General features: G+C 52.0%; 2 protein-coding genes across 7 annotated transcripts; one reads left to right on the top strand and one right to left on the bottom strand.

Annotated features, from left to right (window-relative positions):
* Positions 1 to 139: 139 nt before the first annotated feature.
* Positions 140 to 3,318, top strand: HTRA2 (HtrA serine peptidase 2). 2 transcript variants are annotated; one of them, XM_036087587.2, is made up of 8 exons: positions 149 to 669; positions 770 to 974; positions 1,065 to 1,259; positions 1,472 to 1,504; positions 1,739 to 1,844; positions 1,996 to 2,065; positions 2,757 to 2,852; positions 2,960 to 3,318. In XM_036087587.2, exons 1-8 carry the CDS (start codon positions 164 to 166, stop codon positions 3,123 to 3,125), a joined length of 1,377 nt encoding a protein of 458 aa, XP_035943480.1. In that variant the 5' UTR covers positions 149 to 163; the 3' UTR covers positions 3,126 to 3,318. The 2 variants fall into 2 exon arrangements, with proteins under 2 accessions (XP_035943481.1, XP_035943480.1); XM_036087588.2 differs by lacking the exon at positions 1,472 to 1,504 and having other exon boundaries at positions 140 to 669.
* LOXL3 (lysyl oxidase like 3) lies at positions 3,265 to 20,756 on the bottom strand. Of its 5 annotated transcripts, XM_036087576.2 has the most exons (16): positions 20,641 to 20,756; positions 18,938 to 19,350; positions 17,105 to 17,268; positions 16,258 to 16,472; positions 9,519 to 9,575; positions 8,877 to 8,936; positions 6,484 to 6,703; positions 6,059 to 6,239; positions 5,765 to 5,919; positions 5,375 to 5,542; positions 5,080 to 5,242; positions 4,647 to 4,890; positions 4,440 to 4,555; positions 4,224 to 4,360; positions 4,006 to 4,117; positions 3,265 to 3,821 (listed from the first exon to the last, which is right to left on the bottom strand). In XM_036087576.2, the coding sequence occupies exons 2-16, from the start codon at positions 19,248 to 19,250 to the stop codon at positions 3,748 to 3,750; spliced, it is 2,379 nt and encodes a 792-aa protein (XP_035943469.2). In that variant the 5' UTR covers positions 19,251 to 19,350; positions 20,641 to 20,756; the 3' UTR covers positions 3,265 to 3,747. The 5 variants fall into 5 exon arrangements, with proteins under 5 accessions (XP_035943469.2, XP_077912509.1, XP_077912510.1 ...); XM_078056383.1 differs by lacking the exon at positions 9,519 to 9,575 and having other exon boundaries at positions 18,938 to 20,749; XM_078056384.1 differs by lacking the exons at positions 8,877 to 8,936; positions 9,519 to 9,575 and having other exon boundaries at positions 18,938 to 20,749.
* Positions 20,757 to 21,295: the final 539 nt, after the last annotated feature.

Below are 21,295 nucleotides of genomic sequence, written 5' to 3'. Positions count from 1 at the left end.
TCGCGGGGCGGGGGCGGAGTCGGCCTCCTGGAATCCTGGGTCCCGGCGTGCACTTCTGGAGGACTTCAGGTACCGACGTGCCCCGCGTCCCTCGGTCCGCTAGCTCGCAGCCAGGGCGCCGCCTCTGTGTAGGGCGGGCGAGGAGGCAGCCGAGGCGGAGCTGATGGCTGCACTGAGGGCGGGGCGGGGTGCAGGCTGGAACCTCCGGGGATGGCGGGCTTTGGGGGGGGTTCGCTGGGGGAAGGGACCCCTGTTGACCCCTGACCTCCGGGCCTTGCTGACGTCAGGAACTCCTGACCCTCGGGCCCGAGTGACTTATGGGACCCCCAGTCTCCTGGCCCGGTTGTCTGTGGGGGTCCCTGAACCACGGACGTGTCTGACGTCGGGGACTTGGGATTCCCGAGCACGGCTGACTGCAGGGACCCCAGATCCCAGGACCCGGGAGGTCTCAGGGACCCCTGGAACCCGTCTGCGCGTATGGCTGGCGGTGGCGCTGGGCGCTGGGGGGGCAGTGCTGTTGTTATTGTGGGGCGGGGGTCGGGGTCCCCCAGCGGTCCTCGCCTCGGTCCTTGGCTCGCCGCCCACCTCTCCCCGGAGCCAGTACAACTTCATCGCAGACGTGGTGGAGAAGACAGCACCTGCTGTGGTTTATATCGAGATCTTGGGCCGGTAACGGTGGGGAAGAGCAGAAGGCACCCAAACCGCGGGCTAGAGGGCGGGCGAGCAGGGGTCTGAGCCTCCTTACATCCTTGCTTTCCCCCCATCCCAGGCACCCTTTCTCGGGCCGCGAAGTCCCTATCTCGAATGGCTCAGGATTCGTGGTGGCTGCCGACGGGCTCATCGTAACCAACGCTCATGTGGTGGCTGATCGGCGCCGGGTCCGTGTGAGGCTGCTTAGCGGTGACACGTATGAGGCCATGGTCACAGCTGTGGATCCCGTGGCAGACATTGCCACGCTGAGGATTCAGACCAAGGTGGGGGTCTGGGCAGGCTGGGTCTGGTTGGGGCTGTGAATTTGGTCACATCTCCAGGTGACAGGTCTCTTGTACCCATTCTCCCCTCAGGAACCTCTCCCCACACTACCCCTGGGACGCTCAGCCGATGTCCGGCAAGGGGAGTTTGTTGTTGCCATGGGAAGTCCCTTTGCACTGCAGAATACGATCACTTCTGGCATTGTCAGCTCTGCTCAGCGTCCAGCCAGAGACCTGGGCCTCCCCCAAACAAATGTGGAATACATCCAGACTGATGCAGCTATTGATGTGCGTTCTGACATAAGAGAAATGACAAACTAGGTTGGGGGTTGGGGGAGAGGCTGTGGGGTGCAGGCACCAACTGTGATAGATGGTGGATGAGCCTACATACAGAGGTTGGGCTGGGAAAGGAGAAAATTTGGAGAAAGTGCCTACATCCTGGTCATGCCCCCAGACATAGAGTCCCTGGATCTCTTCCATATTTTCTCCTTGTCCTGCAGTTTGGAAACTCTGGAGGTCCTCTGGTTAACCTGGTGAGTGGGACATCCTTCTTTCCAAGAATCCCTGCCCCAGGTCAGTGTGAGAAGGGGTGTGCTTCCCCTAATTCAATGATGTTTGGTTAAGTTTCTGAGCATTCTCCTGTTGGCTATCTCCCAGAATCCAGCAAGGTCTCCCCAACTCCCCAATACTCCCAGCTACTCTTGTTCAGGTAGTCCCATCTCCTACTATGTGTCTGGGCTAGGGAATAGTGGGCTCTATCCCTGCAGGATGGGGAGGTGATTGGAGTGAATACCATGAAGGTCACAGCTGGAATCTCTTTTGCCATCCCTTCTGATCGCCTTCGAGAGTTTCTGCATCGTGGGGAAAAGAAGAGTGAGCCTGGCTTGGCGGGGGGGTGGGGGGGATTCCTTTAAGTGGTGGGAGGGGCATTCACTGGGCTTTGCTGGGGGGCTGTCTATTGGGAGGAAAGGGTTGGGGAAGGAAGGAGGTAACTGGGTGAGGCTCATTTGTCCCTCTATCACAGATTCCTGGTTTGGAATCAGTGGGTCCCAGCGCCGCTACATTGGGGTGATGATGCTGACCCTGACTCCCAGGTATGAGCTTTGGGGGTAGTGACCTGTAGGACCACCAGTGTGTTCAGTTGTGGGCAACTGGCACTTCTGTTGAGCTTTGTTCTCAATTTTATCTTTATCTAAGATAAGTTGCCTCACACTTGGAGCTATCAGAAGAGCTGTTCTCTCTCATGATCTTGACTTTCTCACTCCAATCCATCTTGTACGCCTGCTACCAGATTGATTGCATCCTGTTACTGCTTTGATTTAAAAACTTAATTAACCTGGTATTTAGGGGCCATTTTCCATTTGTCTCCAATTTAACCTTCCAGATCTGGCTTCTTACATGAATATATTCTGTTCCAGCCAACCTGATTTCCTACTCCCATGGTTTTATTTATGTTGTTCTTGCTTTATATAGTTAAATGCCAGAACCATTCTTCTAGGCTCAGCTTTTAAGTTCTACTCTCTCCTTAAAGTTTCTCTTAGAATTCTAGAATGACATTAGTGTTATTGTCTTAACACTATGTATCACTTGGAATTAGTTACCTTTTATATACATGTCCCACTTCCTAACTTCCAGAAGGCAGAAAGCCAGTTGCCTTTGTATCCGGAGTATCTAGTGCATGCCCTTGTCCATGCAGTTGTCAGTGTGCTGATGCAAGATTTGAGGTGAACGTAAGATGGGGAGAGTGCCTTGGTGTGGTTAACAGAGTGATCTCTGTCCTTTCAGCATCCTTGCTGAACTACAGCTTCGAGAACCAAGCTTTCCTGATGTTCAGCATGGTGTGCTCATCCATAAAGTCATCCTGGACTCCCCTGCACACCGGTGAGGGAGAGACTGCTTTGTGAGGTGGGGATGGGTGAGGTGTGCATGTGCCCTTGAACTGGGCTGTCTATTCCCTCCTTTCTCTCTCTGTCTGTCTTTCACCATAGGGCTGGTCTACGGCCGGGTGATGTGATCTTGGCCATTGGGGAGCAGCTGGTACAAAACGCTGAAGATATTTATGAAGCTGTTCGAACCCAATCCCAGCTGGCAGTGCGCATCCGGCGGGGACCGGAAACATTGACCTTATATGTGACCCCTGAAGTCACAGAATGAGTGGGTCAGCAGAAGTATGAGGCTCCTGCTCTGATTTCCACCTTGCTTTCCTGGCCTAGGCTCTGAGGGTACCTGGACAGAGGATTAAATGAACCAGTGGGGGGCAGGTCCCTCCAACCACCAGCACCAATCCCTGGGCTCTGAGGAATCATAAAAATGCTTTTTATATAAAATAAAATTATACCTAGCATCATGTTATAGTCAAAAATAAGGGGGGGGGTACTGATTTTTTCCCCCACAAAAAGGCTAGAGGTAAAGCTGTATCCCCCCCTCAACTGAGGGGAGATACTGGAGCTGACCATTCTGACCTCCCTATTCAAGAAAACCAGCTGCTGCTGTCTGTTGTTCTGGGCAGTTAATCAGGTGCTGCTCTTTGTCGTGTGCTTGGCTCAGTGCTGGGCCTGGGAGCAAAAATTCCCCACGCTTGGCCACAGATCCGGCAGCTGGCCTAGGAAGGAGGGCGATAACCTCGGCTTGACAGTCCACCTCCATAGCGCACACTGGATGAGTGCGGCTGGCCTGCTGATATCTGGGGTTCCTTGGTAAGCTCCTGAGGTAATGGCAGCCTCAGACCCCCGCCCTTAGGGGCCAGTGGTGGTTTGCGGAGGAGGGTGGCAGCACCTTAGACGATCTGGTTGCTGGTCTGGCCTGGGTAGCGCTCAAACCTCCGGTTGGCCTCTTCACTGAAGGCATCGCCTACAAGGTGAATGGGCAGTTTAGGTGGGGAAACAGACCCATTGTGGGGAAGGGTGGGTAGAAGTGGAGAGGCTGGGAGATCCAGAGGTGGGTGGGAAGACACAGAACCAACTTAGGCAGACGAGAATGAAGGTCTTTCCCTCCCATCCCCCAGTCTCTCTGGGCTCCTCTTCCCACCAAATACCAATGTGGCAGTTGTGCACCCAGATGCGGTGCCCGTCGTATTTGCAGTTACATTTCATTGCATTGTTGGTGAAGTCGCTTTCTGCTACTTCAAAATTGGGGTTGATGACCACCTGTGAGTGGGAGAAAGGCAGCATAACCAGTTGCAGTCCTCAAATCCAAGGGTGTCTTTAACAAACATTCCTCCCACTTGCCAGCTGGATCTCAGGCCCCCGGCACCTGCAGAATGTAGTTTCCTGGCTTCACATCTGTGATGTCAATCCACTGGCAGTCGATGTCATGCCGGTAGAGATCCCAGCAACCCACAGTAATGCCCTGCTCTCCAAAGTTGGCACACTCATACCTCTTGGAGACATCTGAGAGGGATTGGCATATGTCAGTGTGAGGCAAGGCTGTGGGATGGAGGTACCGGCGTCTGTTCGAGGCCCAACTCACCTTCCTGACATTCAGTGTCTTCTAGACAGAAACTAGCTTTGTGGCCCTCAGCCACCTTGGTGCCATTGGGGGTCAGGATATCATAGTGGGTGAAGATGTCCATGCTGTGGTAGTGCCTGTGGGGACAAGGGGACCCCTGTTGCCTTCCCTGCCCCCAGCGGGTTTGCCCCATCTCCAGTGACCTTGCCCTTCGGCTCGCCCCCTCACCCGTGACACTCGTGCCACACCCAGGAATGGCGCCCAGCCTTGGGCCTGAAGTCCGCTCGTCCCAGGTTGTGGATCTGGGAGGAGAACCGGAGGAGACGCCTGTGGCCGTAGGGCCAGTTGGCCGAGCGGGCCGAGCGAGCCAGGCAGTTCTCTTCGGCGGCGCAGTAGAGCATGTGCAGGGGCCGGTCCTCGATGTAGGCCGTCTCCTGCACCAGGGCCGAGTGCAGCAGCAGATCTGATGCAGCTGCCCCCAGGAAGGAAACAGAGTGTGGGAGGTCAGTGCTGGGGGCGGGGGGCAGACGGGGGTGCCTCTCCTCCCCCTGTGGCGGGGAGAGGCTGGTTCTTCACAGGCAAGGAGTACCCCTCCAGCTTACAGCTCTCTTTTTCTCTCCAAGGGGGTGGCCCAGAGCCTCCCTTCCCTGGGTTCACTCACTCTCAGAACAGATGACTCCAGCAGTGAAGCGGGTTCCTGTTCTCTTGCAGGCAATGTGGGTGCTGTGATGAGCACATTGGTCCAGGGACAGCTCAGACCCTGTGCAGCGCACTCCACTCATCACCACCTCTGTGGTATTCCCTGAGTCCCAGTACCAGGTCTCCTGGGAACATATGTTGGTGTTTCTGTGAGCCCCACCATCCAGCCTCTTGGGCCAAGGGACTCATTTCCACAGTCCTCTACCCCAAACACAGGCTTTGGAGGCAAAGGCCTTGGTTTCCCTTCCCCCACTCACCTGCAGGCCATGGTTGGCATAGCCCAGTCCAAGTTGCCTACAGGCCACCATGGCCTCCAGTGTCCCCCAGTCATCCCCACAGATGAGGCCCCAGCGAAGGGACCCAGGTCCCCCTATTTGCACCTCCACTCGCCCCTCATGTCGGCTGCGGCCCCCACTGAGTCGGATCTGTAGTGACACAGAATGGAAGTTCTGGGTAAGCTTTTGCAGCAGGCGTGTGGCTGATGGGTGATTCAGAGGCACATAAGGGCTGGCAAGTGGGGGCACTGGGTGGGAGCTGCCGGATGGTGGGGGCCTGGGACAGTGGGCTGGGAAGCTGTCAGGCTGCACATCATGACCAGGGCTGGAGAGGATGCAAGATCCCTGAACTGAACTGGAAAGAAAACTGACCTTGGTCTCTACCCCAGTGTAGGGCAGGTTGCATCGGACTCCAGCATCCTGGCTATGGGAACAGTCCTCGGCTGTGATATTCTTGTGGGGGCACTTCCAGAGGGAGGGTTCCTGTCCAGAGCATCGAACTTCACTTAAGTGGATGGCACCCATGCCTAGGGTGAGAGGCCAAAGACCAGGAGGTTATAACTGGACCTTCACTGTCTGCCTCGGGGTCTCCTTCCCAAGGAATGTACCCCCCAGGAGAGTGTGTACCTTCTCCTTCCCTCTTCCTCCCATCTTCATCCCCCTCACCCTGCCCCATGCGGGCACCACTCAGAGCCTCTCGAGCACTCCCGAAGCCCAGCTCCCGACACACCACGCTGGCTGCCTGCAGGTCCCACTTGCGGTCACAGACTGTGCCCCACGTGCTGGCCTTCAGGACTTCCACCCGGCCCTCTCCAGGGTGGGCCCCACCCTTTAGACGCACTCGGGTCTATAGAGGAGAGAGATGTGCCCAAAAGCAGTGAATGGAAACATCAGCACAGAGGGCTAAGTAGACCTGGGAGATGAATGAGATTCTGGTGGGAGGGAGGGGGTGGTCTCAGGTCTGTGGCCCACCCCCTGGAGAGAGGTTCCTCTCTATCCTCAAAGGTCAGGGCTGTGCTTAGTCAGGGGGTGGCTAGGCTATGGGGTTCTCCACCTGGGGTGGGGAAGGTTATAGTCACTGTCTCACACACCTCCCCCTGAGGCTTTGACTGTTGTTGCTTCTTCTGGCCACTGGACGCTGCGTAGAGAGGGCCTGGCACACAGCTCACCACCGCAGGGGCCCCCCCAGGGCACCTGGTGGTGTCATTGGCACGATAGAACTCCAAGGAGCAGAGGGAGAGGTGGGCCTCGGTGCCCACGCACGCCACCCCATGCAGACCAAAGGAGTGTTGCTGCCGCTGGGCCAGCAGCCTGGGGGGACAGGAGTGGGGTGCAGTAGGGTAAAACAATGCTCCTACCTCTTTGCCCACAACCCTCCTCCCCTCCATGCCTCCACCATCCCCCAACCTTTCGGGACCATTTTATCCCTTCTTCTTCCCCTCTTCTCTGCTGCATTTCCCTCCATAGAGACAAAGGGAACGGGCAAGTTTCCAGGCTGAAAAAGCCCAGATTACCCAGACAGGAGGATTTGGGGGGGACCTGCAGCCGAGACCTCTCTGGGCAGGACAGCTAGTCTTGACTTGCCTGACAGAAACCTTGCTCCAAATGGTTTCAGGCTGCTGGCCCTAACGGAGGCTGGGGTTGAGACTGCTGTGCAGAGAGAGGGGGGCAAGCCAGGACTGCCCGGCTGAAAGAGATGGGCAGGAAGGAGTGGCTGACACAAACAGGAAGCCTGAAGAGCCAGCGGGGGGTGCACAGCCTGCTATTACGCGGAGGCTGAGATCTGAATCGGGGTCAGGATGTAAAGGAGTGAGTCAGTCTTGGGTCTACATGGCTTCTCTGAGGCCAGAGAGTCTTCCAGGCCAGAATGTGATGGGTAGTTATGAGAAGAATATACCAGAATGTGGACACAGGGAAGGACTGGGCTGGCATATGTGGGAATGAAGATGTAGAAATGTAAGACAGACACAAGTTAGAGACCACATGGCCAGAGGGGAGTGAATACGCACAACAGAATGGAATGGTAGAGATCTCTCCAGACCTGAGCTGAGCTTTAATAAGGTAGTCCATGTTTCTGCGATTTAAATGTAACAGAATGTTCCGTAGCCACCCAAGCACGAAAATGAGACTAAACTAGAGACGTTAAAACTTGGAAGCACTTAGGAGAGATGACTTGTGAGATCGAGGGGGCTTGTTTACTGACACTAACAGAGTGAGAGATGGCAGTGGGGCACGCGATGAGAGCAGTGTCCCGGGAGAAGGGCTCGTATTGGTGAAGTGAGCCTGCGAGGCTGGATTGGCAATGAGTTATTGTAGTAACGTGCCCATCGCTTGATGTCAGAGGAAGGAAGAGTTCTGACGACTTGAAGTCACTGGCTAGAGGACACAGAGAAGAGGAGAAGTTTATAAATACAACAGACAAAGGAAGCCTGGAGACTCTACAGAATACCTTTGGAGGCTCAGGATCAGTGGATTCTGAAGCTCAGACAGATCAGGTACTCTCCCAAAGTCCTGTGTGGCTGAAAATAAAAGTCAAAGAGGCCATCACAGGAAAAAGAGATTGCTCTTTTAAACTTTCTCCTCCCCTTTCTCCACAAGGAACACAGTAAAAACAGCAGTGTGCAGTTGAGTTTGGGGTTCAGGGAAGACCAGAGCATGGCCATGTTGGGCACAGATGACCCTTAGCTAGAAGGCACTACAAGAACACCCCCAAATTCCGAGCTCCTTTGAAGCCACCAGAAGGAGGAGCTGGGGAAGGAGGGCCACCAGGGGACCACTGGGTGATCCTAGAATGTGCAGAACAGAGGAGGGGACGGAAGAAAGGGATGGATTTTCTTCGTCTTCAGCCACTGCTGAAGAAGCTATTGGGGAGACTTCTCACATGCAAATGGCCTTTGGAAGCCTAGTGAGAGGTAATCGCTGGGGTGGAAGCTTTCCACTCCCTTGAATTCTGAGGGAACCCATGAGAAAATTGGGGAATGGGGAGCCTCATTGTGTCAACTGGGCCAGAGACACACGGACTATAATCTGAACCCATCCCTGGCAAAGGTTTCAGAGGGGACCCTGAGTCTCACCTCCAAGCTGGTAGCACGTATTATTTTTAAAAAATTGATCAAATAAAGGTAAGTGGGGAACATGGATCCCTTAGGCAAACTGAACTTCTTGAGGGAGAGGCAAGTGTGGCTTCTGAAGGACAAAAGTGCCAGAGGATCTGCTAGAATTCACTGGGGGAAGATAAATAAGCATGTGGAAGAAGGGACTTGCAAAAATCCTGTGACAAGCATAGTTCCCCAGAAACCAACATAAGGGCCAGCATCACTTTATGTTTCAGTGACTCATCTGGAAGGTGGTTTGTAACAGTTACTGCTGCTCTGCCATGTCTTGGTGGGGGCGTCCTGGACCCCTTCCTGGCCACAGCCCCATTGCCCTGACTCATCATCACTGCGCTCTCCCTCTCCTCACACCCAGCCTGAACTTCATTTACCTCTTGATTGATCCCCTGCCCACTCGGGGTTTGGGTTTGACTTTAAACTTGGTGATTGGTCTGAAAAAAGGAGAAAGAAGTTAGTGGAGGTAGTGGTTAGGTACGTGGCCCAGGAAGGACACTTTATGCAGAGTGTGGGAAGGAGTAAAGTGAAGGGGGCCAGATTTTCCACCCCTACTGACTGCTGCACACCACTGAACTCCATTTTAGGAACTCAGGTTGCTCTCTGGATTCCACAACAGTGATGAGAAATCTAGTCAGTCCAGGGGGTGAGGGGAGAGGGGACAAGAGGGAAAGGGAGCAGAGAGAAGGGGAATGTGGGTGAACTGGGGGGCAGGTGAAGAGTAGGGGGTAGGAAGCATGCAGGCGGCTGAGGCTGGAGTCTAAGCTATTTGGGGGAAGTATAAGGAGGAGGAGGCTTCTCCTCAGCCGTGCCTACATTATTTCCTCCCTGGGCACCCTAAGATCAAAGCTTGCCCATCCCCATGCCTGCCTCCCCATCCCCAGGAATGGCCATTTGCAGTTACATCCCTAATTCGTTAGCTTGGGTTCTGGGATGGACATGGATAGGCTGCCTTCCATCCATCCACCTCCTCGGGCCACAGGGGCGAGCAGGAGGTCCCGGGGCTCTTGCCCCATTACCTTCCAAGGGGCTTGGGGTGTCGGGCCGAGGCTTTGGCCGCTCGCTTCCTCAACTTTCTGTGAGGATAAGACAATAGAAGAGTCAAGATCAGTCTAGAACCAAGTGGGAAAGGCTGGTGCAGCTGGGGCCAAGGGCAAATTTCTTTTCCAACAGGGAAGTTGGAAAGTCAGCAGGATGTTATAACATGAGATACTCCCAAGACTCAACCCTTCACAGCTGTTTGGCTTCACATGCCCATGACCAGGGTGATGAGCAGCAGTGAGGCACCTGGACTCAGGCTGATAGCGCCCCTATACCAGCATCCACAGAAATTAGGCTGGGGCAGAGGGGTAATGGGACTAGGGTCAATATCAGGGTTGATCTAAACCCGAGGGGAGGGCTATGAGGAAGGGTATAAGTAGGAAGGTGTTAGGACTGTTAAGATTGTCAGAATGACCAGGCAAGGAGAGAGAACTGGCCTGGTTATAGGGAGGCTGACTGTCTTTTATTCTTGGATTCTCTCTGACTTCTGGCATTTCCAGGTTTGAGGCCTGTGGACCAGGACCAAGGCTGGATGTCCAAGGATGTTAACTTGGTTTGACTGGGGAACATGAGGCCAGGTGGGTTAGGATGCCACCATCCTTCCTGCCTAAATTAAATCCCATATGCTTTAGTCATTCACAAACCAAGTTCAGCTCCCAGACTTACTTCCAGAGAAATAAGTTCTAAAACTTTATTTCTTTTTAATTGGCCTAAATATTTGACCTATTTTCTTCTTCAAGAGGTTGCCTTAAGTCTAATGTCTGGAAACTGGGTCTGTTTCTCCTCTCCTTCTCCCTTTGATTTCAAAGACTTTAATTTTGCTCCCTCTCTGTCCTGTCCAACTACGTACAGATGAATGCAGGTTTTGCCTGTCTGTTCTTATAAATTTATGGGACTCCCTGTTATCATTGTACTTATCCCTTCTTTAAACATGTTCTTACTCTGCTGTTTTCTCTTGAGGAGTCCTATCTGGACATAATATACTGTGTGCAGATGTACTAGGATGTTAATATGTAGATTTGAAAGAGCACTGCAGTTGCTTGGTATTTCCTGCCCTGGCTTCTTCCTGAGGATGTATTTAGTTGGTCTTTTTATCAAAATATCCAATATGTCCAACATTCCTAGAAAAGAGTGTACAATAACTCTCAGGTCCCTTTCCTGAGACATTACTAAGAGTTAGAACCTCTCATCATACAAGTATAGTGTGAAACTTTTTCTCCAAATGTCTTTTTCTCAGATCTGTCTAAAATGAAATATATTTTGTGTTTTCTTTCAAGATTATCTTGATCCTCCAACAAGTACTCAGAAAATATCATATGGCATACCTAGTTATATATAAGGTACAATATAGATTATATTAAGAACCTGGTGCTTGTTTAGGACCAGTACTGATATCTGTCTTTATTTACACTCGTTCATTCACAAATGTGCTCGTTTCCTCCTATCATTTGTTTCTTCAACCATCAAAATGTACCTACATCTGTGCACCCTCTTCTCATTCTATCTCTCGTCTCTAAGGCCACTCCCCCCAATGTTTCTGAATTCCATCCCTTAGGATCTTTTCTTCTCCTCAGTTGAGAAGTCACATACAATCTCTCCTCAACTGAATCATTTTAAACATGTTCAGATCTCCCCTACACCTCCCCCACACAGCCTCCACCCCATATCTCCCCGCTTCTTCATAGAAAACACTGTCAAGAGTTGTCAACGCTCCACTTCTATATTCTCTCTCTTACCACTCATTCCTTAACCTGCTCTTTTCTGGTTTTCCCCATCACTCTGCGATAATAAATCTAGTAGACAGTTTCAATCTTCATCTTATTTACCTCTCAGTAGCATCTGACACTGCTGTTCTCATCTTCTCTCCTTCCTTGGCTGTCCCAACACTACTAGTCTGGTTTGATTCCTAATTCTGGTTGCTCTCTCTTGGCCTTCTTCACAGGCTCCTCCTCTAGATAGTCACTTAAATTTTTGGAGTCCTGTCTGAGGCATTCTATCATTCCATATCCTCTCTTTATACGTTCTCATTTACACCTAACCTTGTATATTCCATTGCCTTCTTGATGTTTCTACTTAGATGTCTCAGAGTTTTCTAAAATGTAATGTAGGTCCAAAAAATAAACCCACAATTCTTTCAGTAAAATCCACTCCAGAAACCTAAGAGTTAACCTTCTCTTCTTGACTCCCAAAGTCAGTCCATAACCAAGTCCTGTCAGTGTTACTTCCTAAACACGTCTCCAGTCCATCCACTCTTGTTCTTCTCCAAACCATTCTCAGAAATGCTGTCAGAGTGATTTTTTGGAGCCCCAAACCTCATCATGGCCTCTTACAGCCCTCCTTATGAAAACACTTCACTTGTTTCCCAGGGCTTTTATTATAAAGACCCAAATCCTTAACGTAGTAGCCTGTCAGGTCTTCCGTGATCTCTCATCACCTCTGTGTTCTCAGCACCTTGCACAGTGCTTTTCAAATAGCAGGAGTTCAATAAATAGCTTTCAGCCCCTGAGCTCTTAGAACCTCAATTTCTTTGCCTGCAAAAGGACAGTAAATGATTCAATTATCTTTACATTCTTTTCCTCTTCTAAAATTCTACAACTTTCACGTGTTCTAGGGCAGACTATAAAACCAAGTGGAAAAATGATAAATGCATCATGTTCTGATTTTATCATTCCCAAAATCTTACTGGTTTCCTCTAAAAGCTAGCCGATGTATCTTCTTTCTCTAAGGAAGGTGGAGTTCTTCGTAATGACCTTGCCTATCCTTTATGATGGTATTACCTGTGAGAATGCTCCCTTTGTCTGATGTGACCTGTGAAAGGAAATCTAGATCATATCCCCATCACAGAATCTCCCAGGACTACTGTAACCCCTTTCCTCACTACAGATGATCTCTCTTCTTAGTATGTGTCCTTCTCCAGCCTTCATATCCCAGATTCAGTAATGGATTGCAATATCTACACAGATACTCCTGATCTCTGCAAGTTACTTCAGACCATGCATACCTAGGGATAACTGCTGGGTTTCAAACTTGCCGAGGATGGCTCACTTGGAAAGCTAGTGCATATTACCTTGAAGCCCAGAGGTGCCTGATGGCACACACCATCCTTCTTTCCAGCAGCTTCAGGGTCATTTCCTGTATGTCTTCTCTTATTTTCTTTTACCAGTCATCCTACAGCTGTTCATCCCCCTCCCTCTTGGTTGTCACCCTCCGAATCAGCTTCAACTTTATGACAAACTCCTAACTAGCCTTACTGCATCTAGAACCTCCTCTCTCCAATTCACTACTATTGGGTACACTTTAACAACACTGGTCTTAATTTATCAGTGTCCCATACAAATACTTTTATTTTTAATTTTGTCATAAGATAAAGATGAAACTGTCTAATCTGGCATGAAAAGCGTTCCATTTTCTGGCTCTTAAGTAATTCAGATCTTCCTTCCATTATTTTTCAGCACAACCTTCTACTCTAGTCAACCATCTTTTGAAAAATATCCTAGTCACTGTCATCTCTGTCTGGGTCAGCAATGACTCCATTTTGCTAAATCCAGCTTTTGTTTCTCAGTCCTTGTTCTTTTAGACCCACCAGCAGCACTGAGTCAGGTGATCACTCTCTCCCTCTCCTCCTTGAAGCCCGTTACTTGGCTTACAGGCCACCACAGTCCCTTGGTTTTCTTTCTACCTCACTTCACTGTTTGCGTGTTCACTTTATCTTCCTGACCTCATAACATTTAAGCTCTCAGTTCAGTCCTTGGACCCCTCTTTTCCTGTTTACACTCACTCCCTTGGTGACATTGTCCAGTTTCAGGGCTTGTAATACTTTTATTCAACTGAACTCTAGAGTCATATACCCAATTGCCTACTCAGCCTCACCATTTCAATGTCTTAGAGAACCTCAAATTTAACAGGTCCAAAACCAAGTTTTAATATTCAGTGTCCCCCATCCCCTCCTCACACAGAATGTGCTCCACCCACTGTCTTCCTTATCAGAAAAGGCCAACTCCATACTTAGCTCAGGCTCAAAACCTTGAAATGAACCTTAATTCCTCTCCTTCTCTCATACCACATTAAATCCATCTGCAAATCCTGTTGGCTCTACCTTCAGCCATACACAGAATGTGATTTTTCACCACTCTCACTGGTCACCATCACCTCTCACTTTCTTTACTTGGCTTTCAGGAGACAATAACCTCCTAACTAATTTCTCTGCCTCCTTGACTCTACTGCATCCCTTACAGTCTATTTTTAAAACAGCCAAAATAATACTTTAAAAATGGAAGTCAGATGTCACACCTCTGTTCAAAACCTTATCTCACACAGAGAACAAACCAGTCTCTCAAATGTCCCTACGTGATCAGGCTCCCCATTCTTTCCCGATCTCCTCCTATATCACCTTTCTGTCATTTTCTCTCTTGTTGCCTCAGCTGCAGCCCCAGTGGCCTCCAGGAGCGTGACAAGAGTGCCTTCTCCCTCCCTCTACCCCTCCCCTGCCCCCTAGGATCTTTTATGATCCCTCTTCCTGTAAATGCTTGGCTAGATTTCTACACAGTTTGTGCCCTCACCTCCCTTAAATCTTTTCTCAAATGATGCCTTTTCAAAGAGGCCTTCTCTGACCGCTTTATCTAAAACTGCAATCCTACTTCGACTTCCTAACTCTTTCCCTGCCTTATTTTTATTGATTACACGCTTTGCCATCCTTGCATTTTAAAATTTTACTATTTTCCAGTTCTTCCCTAGTCCATGAGATCAGGGGTTTTTGTCTCTTTTGCCTACTGTTGAATCCCCAGTGTCTTCAACAGTCCCTGGCACACCGTAGACACTAATAAATAAATACTGGACGAATGGGTCTCTTCCCCTTTGTTCACGCTAGCCTCGTCACTGAAATCTCTGCTTTTTAAATTGTACGAATCTTTCAGAACCTGATGTTTGGGTTAGGGAAGGTAAAGAACAGCACAGAGAAAGAAATATAACCGAAGACAGATAGCAGTAAAGGAGCACAGCACACAGCTGTTTTAAAACAGTTTGAGTCTCTAGACCAGATAAAGTATATTCCTTGGGGCTGAAAGAACTTTCAGATGTGCCGAGAGCCAAGGCAAGGAAAATCAGAGCAAGTGTGGAGAAGACTAGAGGTTGGATAATGTATTGACTTTCAAAAAGAAGAAAAATGATTCCTTAATCTAAAGAATAATATTCTAGAATACATTATTAAATGGAAAGTTTGTGAACAGTGAGGAAAATATATGGAGATCCTTAGAGACCTAGAAGGATTTCAGTAAAAATTAGCTCAAACCACCATGATTTCATTTTTTGATAAGATTACTAAATTGGAAGACTGGAGAATGGCCATGAACATAATATATCTGGATTTTAAGGGAGATTAACAAAATCTCCCATGATTTCATTATAGATAAAATGGTGAAATGTTGGCTACGTCATCGTAGTGTTCAGTCTGTTTCCAATTAATGGAAAAAACATTTCACAACTAATGAGTAAAGACTTGATGAGTAAGGAAGAGTTAGACTTTGGTTTTGAACATTTCACTGTGATGAAGGCAGAAGGCATAGCTATCATGTATATCCTCCAGAGGAAGCTGGGAGGGATGACAAATGGAAAATAATGTCAAGATTCAGGATAATCTCATGGGTTCATGGTGGCTTTTTAATGGTTTTTAAATGATGTATCCAACTAATTTAATAGGGTAAACTCAACATAGATTTAGGTTCAAATAGGCTTTTCTATTAGTATCAAGGATAAGGGAAGATCTGAATTGGTCTTAGATGATTACCAGTTCAATATGAACAGTGGGGTGTTTCCTCAACAGAAAGTCAATACCAAGTCTGGGCATGCTCTACCCAAAGTTGAGCATTTCTACTGCACCCTGCCCTGATCGGACCATATCTGCCCAATGGAAGCTCACCTGGATGTCAAGAGGTCTTTCTGCAAAACTCAACTAAGGAAGAGCTGAAAACAAATTAGCACTTTATCCTGCGTAGTAGATTACAGAGAGACTGTAAAGATTTCTAAACTCCTCAAAAGGACTGCATAAGATTCTCCAGAGTAGCGAGGCGCCGTAAGGACAGAGCCGTTCACCGGTGTGATCCGTCACTCTGGAAGCCAGCGCGTACACCAGGGCTCCAGGGCAGGTGGAGAGGGCCGGGAGTCTCGGCCGAAGGATATTCTGGAAAACTTGCTAGGAGTCCCGGGGGCTCCCGAGGGCAGGGCCCGACCTCTCCCCGCACCCTCCGACCCTCGGGGATTGGCTCTCTGGCGGGGACACGCGCGCCCAGGCCCGCGCTGGACACACCCAGGCGCCGCCTCCGCAGGGCGCGGCCGCGCGCTCCCTGAGCTCGGACGGCGGGGGCCGCGCCGGCGCCGTAACCGTAACAGCCCCCGGGACTGCCGGCCGCTGGGCGTGGCCTCGCGAGGCTCGGCGCGCGCCCCGAGGCGCGGAGAGTCTGCCTGCCAACCGATGGCGTCATGGGCACCGACCCGCGACCGGCGCCACTCGCCCCGCCCCGGCTGCGGACCCGAGAGAGCAGGAGCTTTGCTTGCCCCAGTTCACACCCGCCCCAGAAGATGTCTCAACTCTCCAGTTTCGAAAGGGCCTCCATATTTCTCCACTGTTGCAGAGCCCCGGACCCTCCCGGGGGTCGAGACACCACCCCTTAGTGAGCACCCCTCAATCCCAGTCCGCTCCACTCAGCGCCCACATCCCTTCACCTGTAGAAGGCCGTGTTGACCCTCTTTTCGCTAGGGAAGCCCAGCATCCCGCAGACCACGTGGCTGTTCTGGGCGCTCCAGCCTTTGTCACACACTTGCGACCAGCCCTCGGGAAGCCTGACTTCGACCAGTCCCTCGGTCACTGGCAGGGGCCGCCTGCCCCGCCCCACGGCCGGTCGAAGTCGCACCTCCTCCACTTGCAGGTGCTGTTCTACCTGGGATGGGACCACAAGCAGAGGAAAGAGAATCAGTGGCGCCTTTTACATGTCCTCCCACCCTCACGGACCCCTGATCATGTGCTTGCTGTAAAGCCCGTGGCGAGTAGGGGCTGCCACAGGGCTGGGAGGCATGCCTGCTGTCTGTGATGAACTGACTCTCCTGGACCACGAGAGTGGAAGGAAGGGCATGTGCTCTGAGAGGCGATTGAGGGTGCTGAGGAAGCTGGGGAAGGAGCGCCCAAGGCGGCCCCAGCATGAGGGAGCAGTTCACAGAGGAAGTGGTATGGAAGCAGTAGGAGAGATTAGGAAGGGAGATGTTCCAGGAGAGCAGGAACACCTGAAAGGAGGGAGAGCAAGGGATGCCCTGGGGACCAGGGATGAAGCTGGAGAGGCTCATGCCAGGCTTCGTAACTTGAATGCCAATGCTAAAACAAACCTGGGCTTTAATATGTCTAGCTCTATCCTTTGTCCCCACCCCCTAAGCCTCCCATCAACCCAAATTAGCCTGTGGGGCATATGGGATCCCCTACCTTCTAGTATCCCCTCTAACCACATATAACCACCCTGGTCATCCTGGGTGGGGTGTGTGTGTGTGTGTGTGTGTGTGTGTGTGTGTATGAATGGCAGACCTCAATGACATTAGAATCTGAGAAGCCGGGGAGGCGCTGGTCCTTGCAGATGACTCCAGCATCCTCATCGTGGGTACAGTCACTGTTCCCCCAGCCCCGGGAGGCACATTCAGTCACACTCTGCTCAGTCCCACTGCAGCTCAGGTTGTCCAGCCAGATGCGGCCTGTGGAGAGAGAGATGGGGGGTAGAGAGGCTTGTGGAGGCAGGATGGAGGAGGGAGGGAGGTGATGGGGATTTTGGGGAGAGTGAGCATACAGGCCTTGCATCTGGCCATGATGATCCCGTTTTTCCGGTAAGATAATGGGTGTGCAAGAGACAGGACACCCTGGGAGTTAAAGGGAGCACAGGATTGATGGAGGGTCAGTGGTGATCTGGGGGAAACTCAAGAAGTTGGTATGGTGAATAAACAATCAAGAGTCAACACTGAATTTCTGATCAGTCCTGACCTATTCAGTGATAGCTACAATTTATCGAGTACCTGTTGTGTGTTAGGCACTCTGCTATGTATACATATACATGATTACTCTTAGATCTGCCACCATTTTACATAAAGAAATTGGGGTTCAGAGAAGTTAAGTAACTTGCCTAAGACTACACAGCCAACACACGGGGACTTAGGGGTTTAAGCCATTTGTGAGACTTGGAAATCTAAGATCTTTTCACCTCAGCCTCGCTTTCTCCCATGGGCCTGCCCTTTCTGTGCTGCTACATTGCTCCCTGGACCACACTGAAATGAATATCTGACTTCTCAAAGTTGGATGGACGCAATCCACATGGGATTCCACCCAATGTGACTCGTCTGTCCCAGCCAGTGGCAGGGACCCATCATGCACCTCCTGACAGGACTTACCCAGCTTCTGCTGGGATGCCTACTTCCTGCCCCACCAGGCCACTGGAACCATCACAGAAGTCCTCGTGACTCTTTATGACTTTGCCCCACCAGGTCTGATTCAGTCCTTTGCTGCCATCCAGAAAACTCCCTCAGCCAAATGACTGTCCTCATATTTGAAGACAACCTTCAGGTAAATGCTATCCAAAGCTTTTTCTTTTCATACCAAACACCCCTGGTTTCTTCAGCTATTCCCTCTTGAAACTTGGCTTCCAATCTTTCACATCTGGGCAGCTCTCCTCTGAAAGCATTTCCATTTTCTACTGTCTCTCTTAAATGTGGCACCTACAAGGGACACTTTATTCCAGAAGTGGTCCAGCCAGTGGGGAGTGGGGGATGCGCTGCAGACTGCACTGGCTTCTGTCCGGCAATCCTTCTGTGGGCTCATACAATGTAAGCACTTTCAGGTCTCAGAATTCCTCCTAAGCCCCTACTACCCACATTCATTCTTGTCCTAAGAGTTTATACTTGTGAGTTCCAAGAAAGCTTAGTCAGAAAGCTTAGTTCTAAGAAAACTTAGTTCCAGCTTGTTGGTTTCCGCTCTTGCCTATAATCCGATTTTGTCAGCTGCGGTATCTGTGATCCCTTCTGGTTGGGGACATCCAGACATCATTTATCTGCTCTCAGCTTTCCATCAAACCAGCTGTGCTTCACTCGGACAGGGCTCAGCTGTATCAGGGCTGTCCTTGCATGTGTCTTTGTGGAATCATGCGTTTGCCGAAGAAAGGCACTTAGAGATCGCCTAGTCATTTTGCACATAGGGCATCTGAAGTTCAGAGAAGGCGCTGACCAGCCTAAGGTCATGCAGGCCTGAGAACTGACTGTCAACCACGGCTCTACTTGACACTGGCTGTTTCTGGTGTCCTGGCTGCCTGCGCCTGGCCTGGTGTTCCCTCTCCCTGCCTTAAGGCAATACCTAGGCCACGCATGGAGCACTGCTCACCTGTTCCAGGGCCGTATTTGGCACTGTGGGTCCAGCCCGTGGCCTCTGTGAAGCCCAGCTCCCGGCAGAGGACGTGGGCAGCCTGAAGGGTGAAGTCGTCATCGCAGACGGTGCCCCACTCGCCAGCTCGCTGGATCTCCACGCGGCCCTCGAAGGGCTTCCTGGGGAAGCCGGCCAGCCGGAACCGCAGCCCCTGGCTGCCAGCCCTGTCCTCGGGGGCCGTGGCCGGGGATGGAGACCCCAGGCAGGAGCTGCACAGCAGGGACAGCAGCAGCCCCCATGGGCTCCATGGGCAGGTTCTGACATGTCGCATGGCAGGGAAGGCCTGGGGGCCCCAGAGAGAGAGTGTGTGAGAGAAAGCGAGACCAAGCCGGGCCTGGGTCGCAGAGAGAGGTCAGGAGAGGAACAGAACCCTGAAAAGGACAGAGACAAGAGACCGTGTGAGAGAAAGCCAGAGACCCAGGGACTAAGTGAGAAAGAAACACAAACTCAATAAGACCAGAAACAGAGCCCGAGAGGTGCAGACTAGGGAGGGGGGAGAGAGAGGGAGAGAGAGACAGAGACACAGAGATAGAGAGGCTCTTCCTCACCATCAGCTGTTCTGCCTCACAAGGACCTTTCCTAGCTCTGTCATCATCACCTCCATTATCCCCACCCACTGCTCTGAGACCCAAAGATCAAAAGACCATGATTAGAGACCAAGAGGCAGAGAATGGTTGAGAGAAAGAGATAGAGACTGAGCCAGAGGGAGACCCAGACAGGATGTGAGAGGAAGGGAAACTGTGGGAACGAAAGGGGAGCAAACAAAGAGACAGCAGAGAGAGACAATGTGGAAGACGGATAGAAGGGGACCGTGAGAGAGCCAGCGCACAGAGCAATGGAGAGACGCAGGCAACAGGTGGGGAGAGGGCCTGGCAGGAGCCAAGGAGGGGTGGCAGCAGGAGCCTAGATGATTCCATTCAGCCAGTCAGACAGAGGACAGACAGCTACTGATTGTGGAGAGAAGCAGGCCAGGGGGCTTAGGAGCCCCTCAGATCTTAGGTTCTCTGATTGGGAGCCAAGCCCAGAATCCTGTCTGGGCAGATTCCACAGCGGAGCCGGCAGAGACCAGGATGCACCGAGAACCCCCTGCACACCCTACCCAGCACACAGGCTCTCACATGCCCTGCAGGGTCAAGGGGCCCAGGAGGGCCAGGCCTCAAGCTGGGAGGGGGAATGGGGTGGGGTTGTCCAAACCTCCTGCCAACACTGCCATCGCTGTCACTGGGCAACCGGAGGCCAGGGCGCCAATCAGCTCCTCAGCCAAGGCCTTCCCTCTGTCTGGGACTGAGAACAGCCCCTCTCCAGCAACGGGCCCCCCAAACATGCTTTCCCCAACTCAGACAAACAACACAACAGGACAGCTTTGTTCTGGGGACATTTTGGCTTGGGGGCCCAGGGGTAGGGCCTCACAGAGGAGCCTCCAGGCTTAGGGCCCTGGCCGCTGCCCTATTTGGAACACCCTGCAGACCCCCCACCCGCCAAATATGTGCCTCCTCACTCCACTCTTCTTGTGTCTCTCTCTCTTTTTTTTAAACAATGATAAAACCCTCTGTTGGTTGGTTCCCCTCGACCCCATCCTGCATCACCCCTTTTCCGTGGTCCCACCACCATCCTCTCCATCCGAAACTCTCCTTCCTCCCGCGGCAGCGTGACTCCCCTACCTTTGGCTGAGCGGGGCTCTAGGGGCTGGGAGAAGAATCCAGGTCCTGGAGATCAGTCCTAGGACTTCCCAAAAAAAGTGCTCGGCCAGGGGAGACTGGACCCCCCCTCTCTCCCCCCCTCTCCGTTCGTCCCTCCCACGTCCCCTTGCGCCCTCCCACATTCCGCCTTCTCCTTCCATTCCTCCCTGGCCAGTTCCCTCCTCTTCTCCTTTTGGTCCTCCCCTCCCCCGTGGAGCTGGCCGCGGCCGCTCCACCTCCCCCCACCCCCCACCGCCGACCCTCCCCCGGCCTGCTCAATGAAGCTTTCTTTTCCCGCGGGTTGGAGGCCGGGCAGCTGCGGTCAGGGAGCTGGACACGCAAGAGGCCACGGGGCCGCGGACCAGCCCGGGCGGCGGCCCCTGAGGCGGCGAGAGGCCGCGGCTCAGCTCCCGGCTCCGGGAAGCCTTCCAGTCCCCAGCCCCCAGCCCCCAACCCTTCCCCCATGTCGCGGGCTCCGCGGAGTGTAAACAGCCAGACCCCTGCCGGGCTAGGGGCGGGTCCGGTCAGGGGAACTGAGGCGATGAAGGCCCGCAGAGCCCCTCCGGTGCCCCACGGTGCCCACTGGCATTTTTCGGGGTGACGTCACGGCCTTCACTCTGATGTCACGTTGAGCATA

The sequence above is a fragment of the Halichoerus grypus genome, chromosome 10 (assembly GCF_964656455.1).
Source record: "Halichoerus grypus chromosome 10, mHalGry1.hap1.1, whole genome shotgun sequence".
Taxonomy (NCBI): Eukaryota; Metazoa; Chordata; class Mammalia; order Carnivora; family Phocidae; genus Halichoerus; species Halichoerus grypus.
The sequence above is the reverse complement of the archived record's forward strand: the minus strand, read 5'-3'. Positions and strand labels throughout refer to the sequence as shown.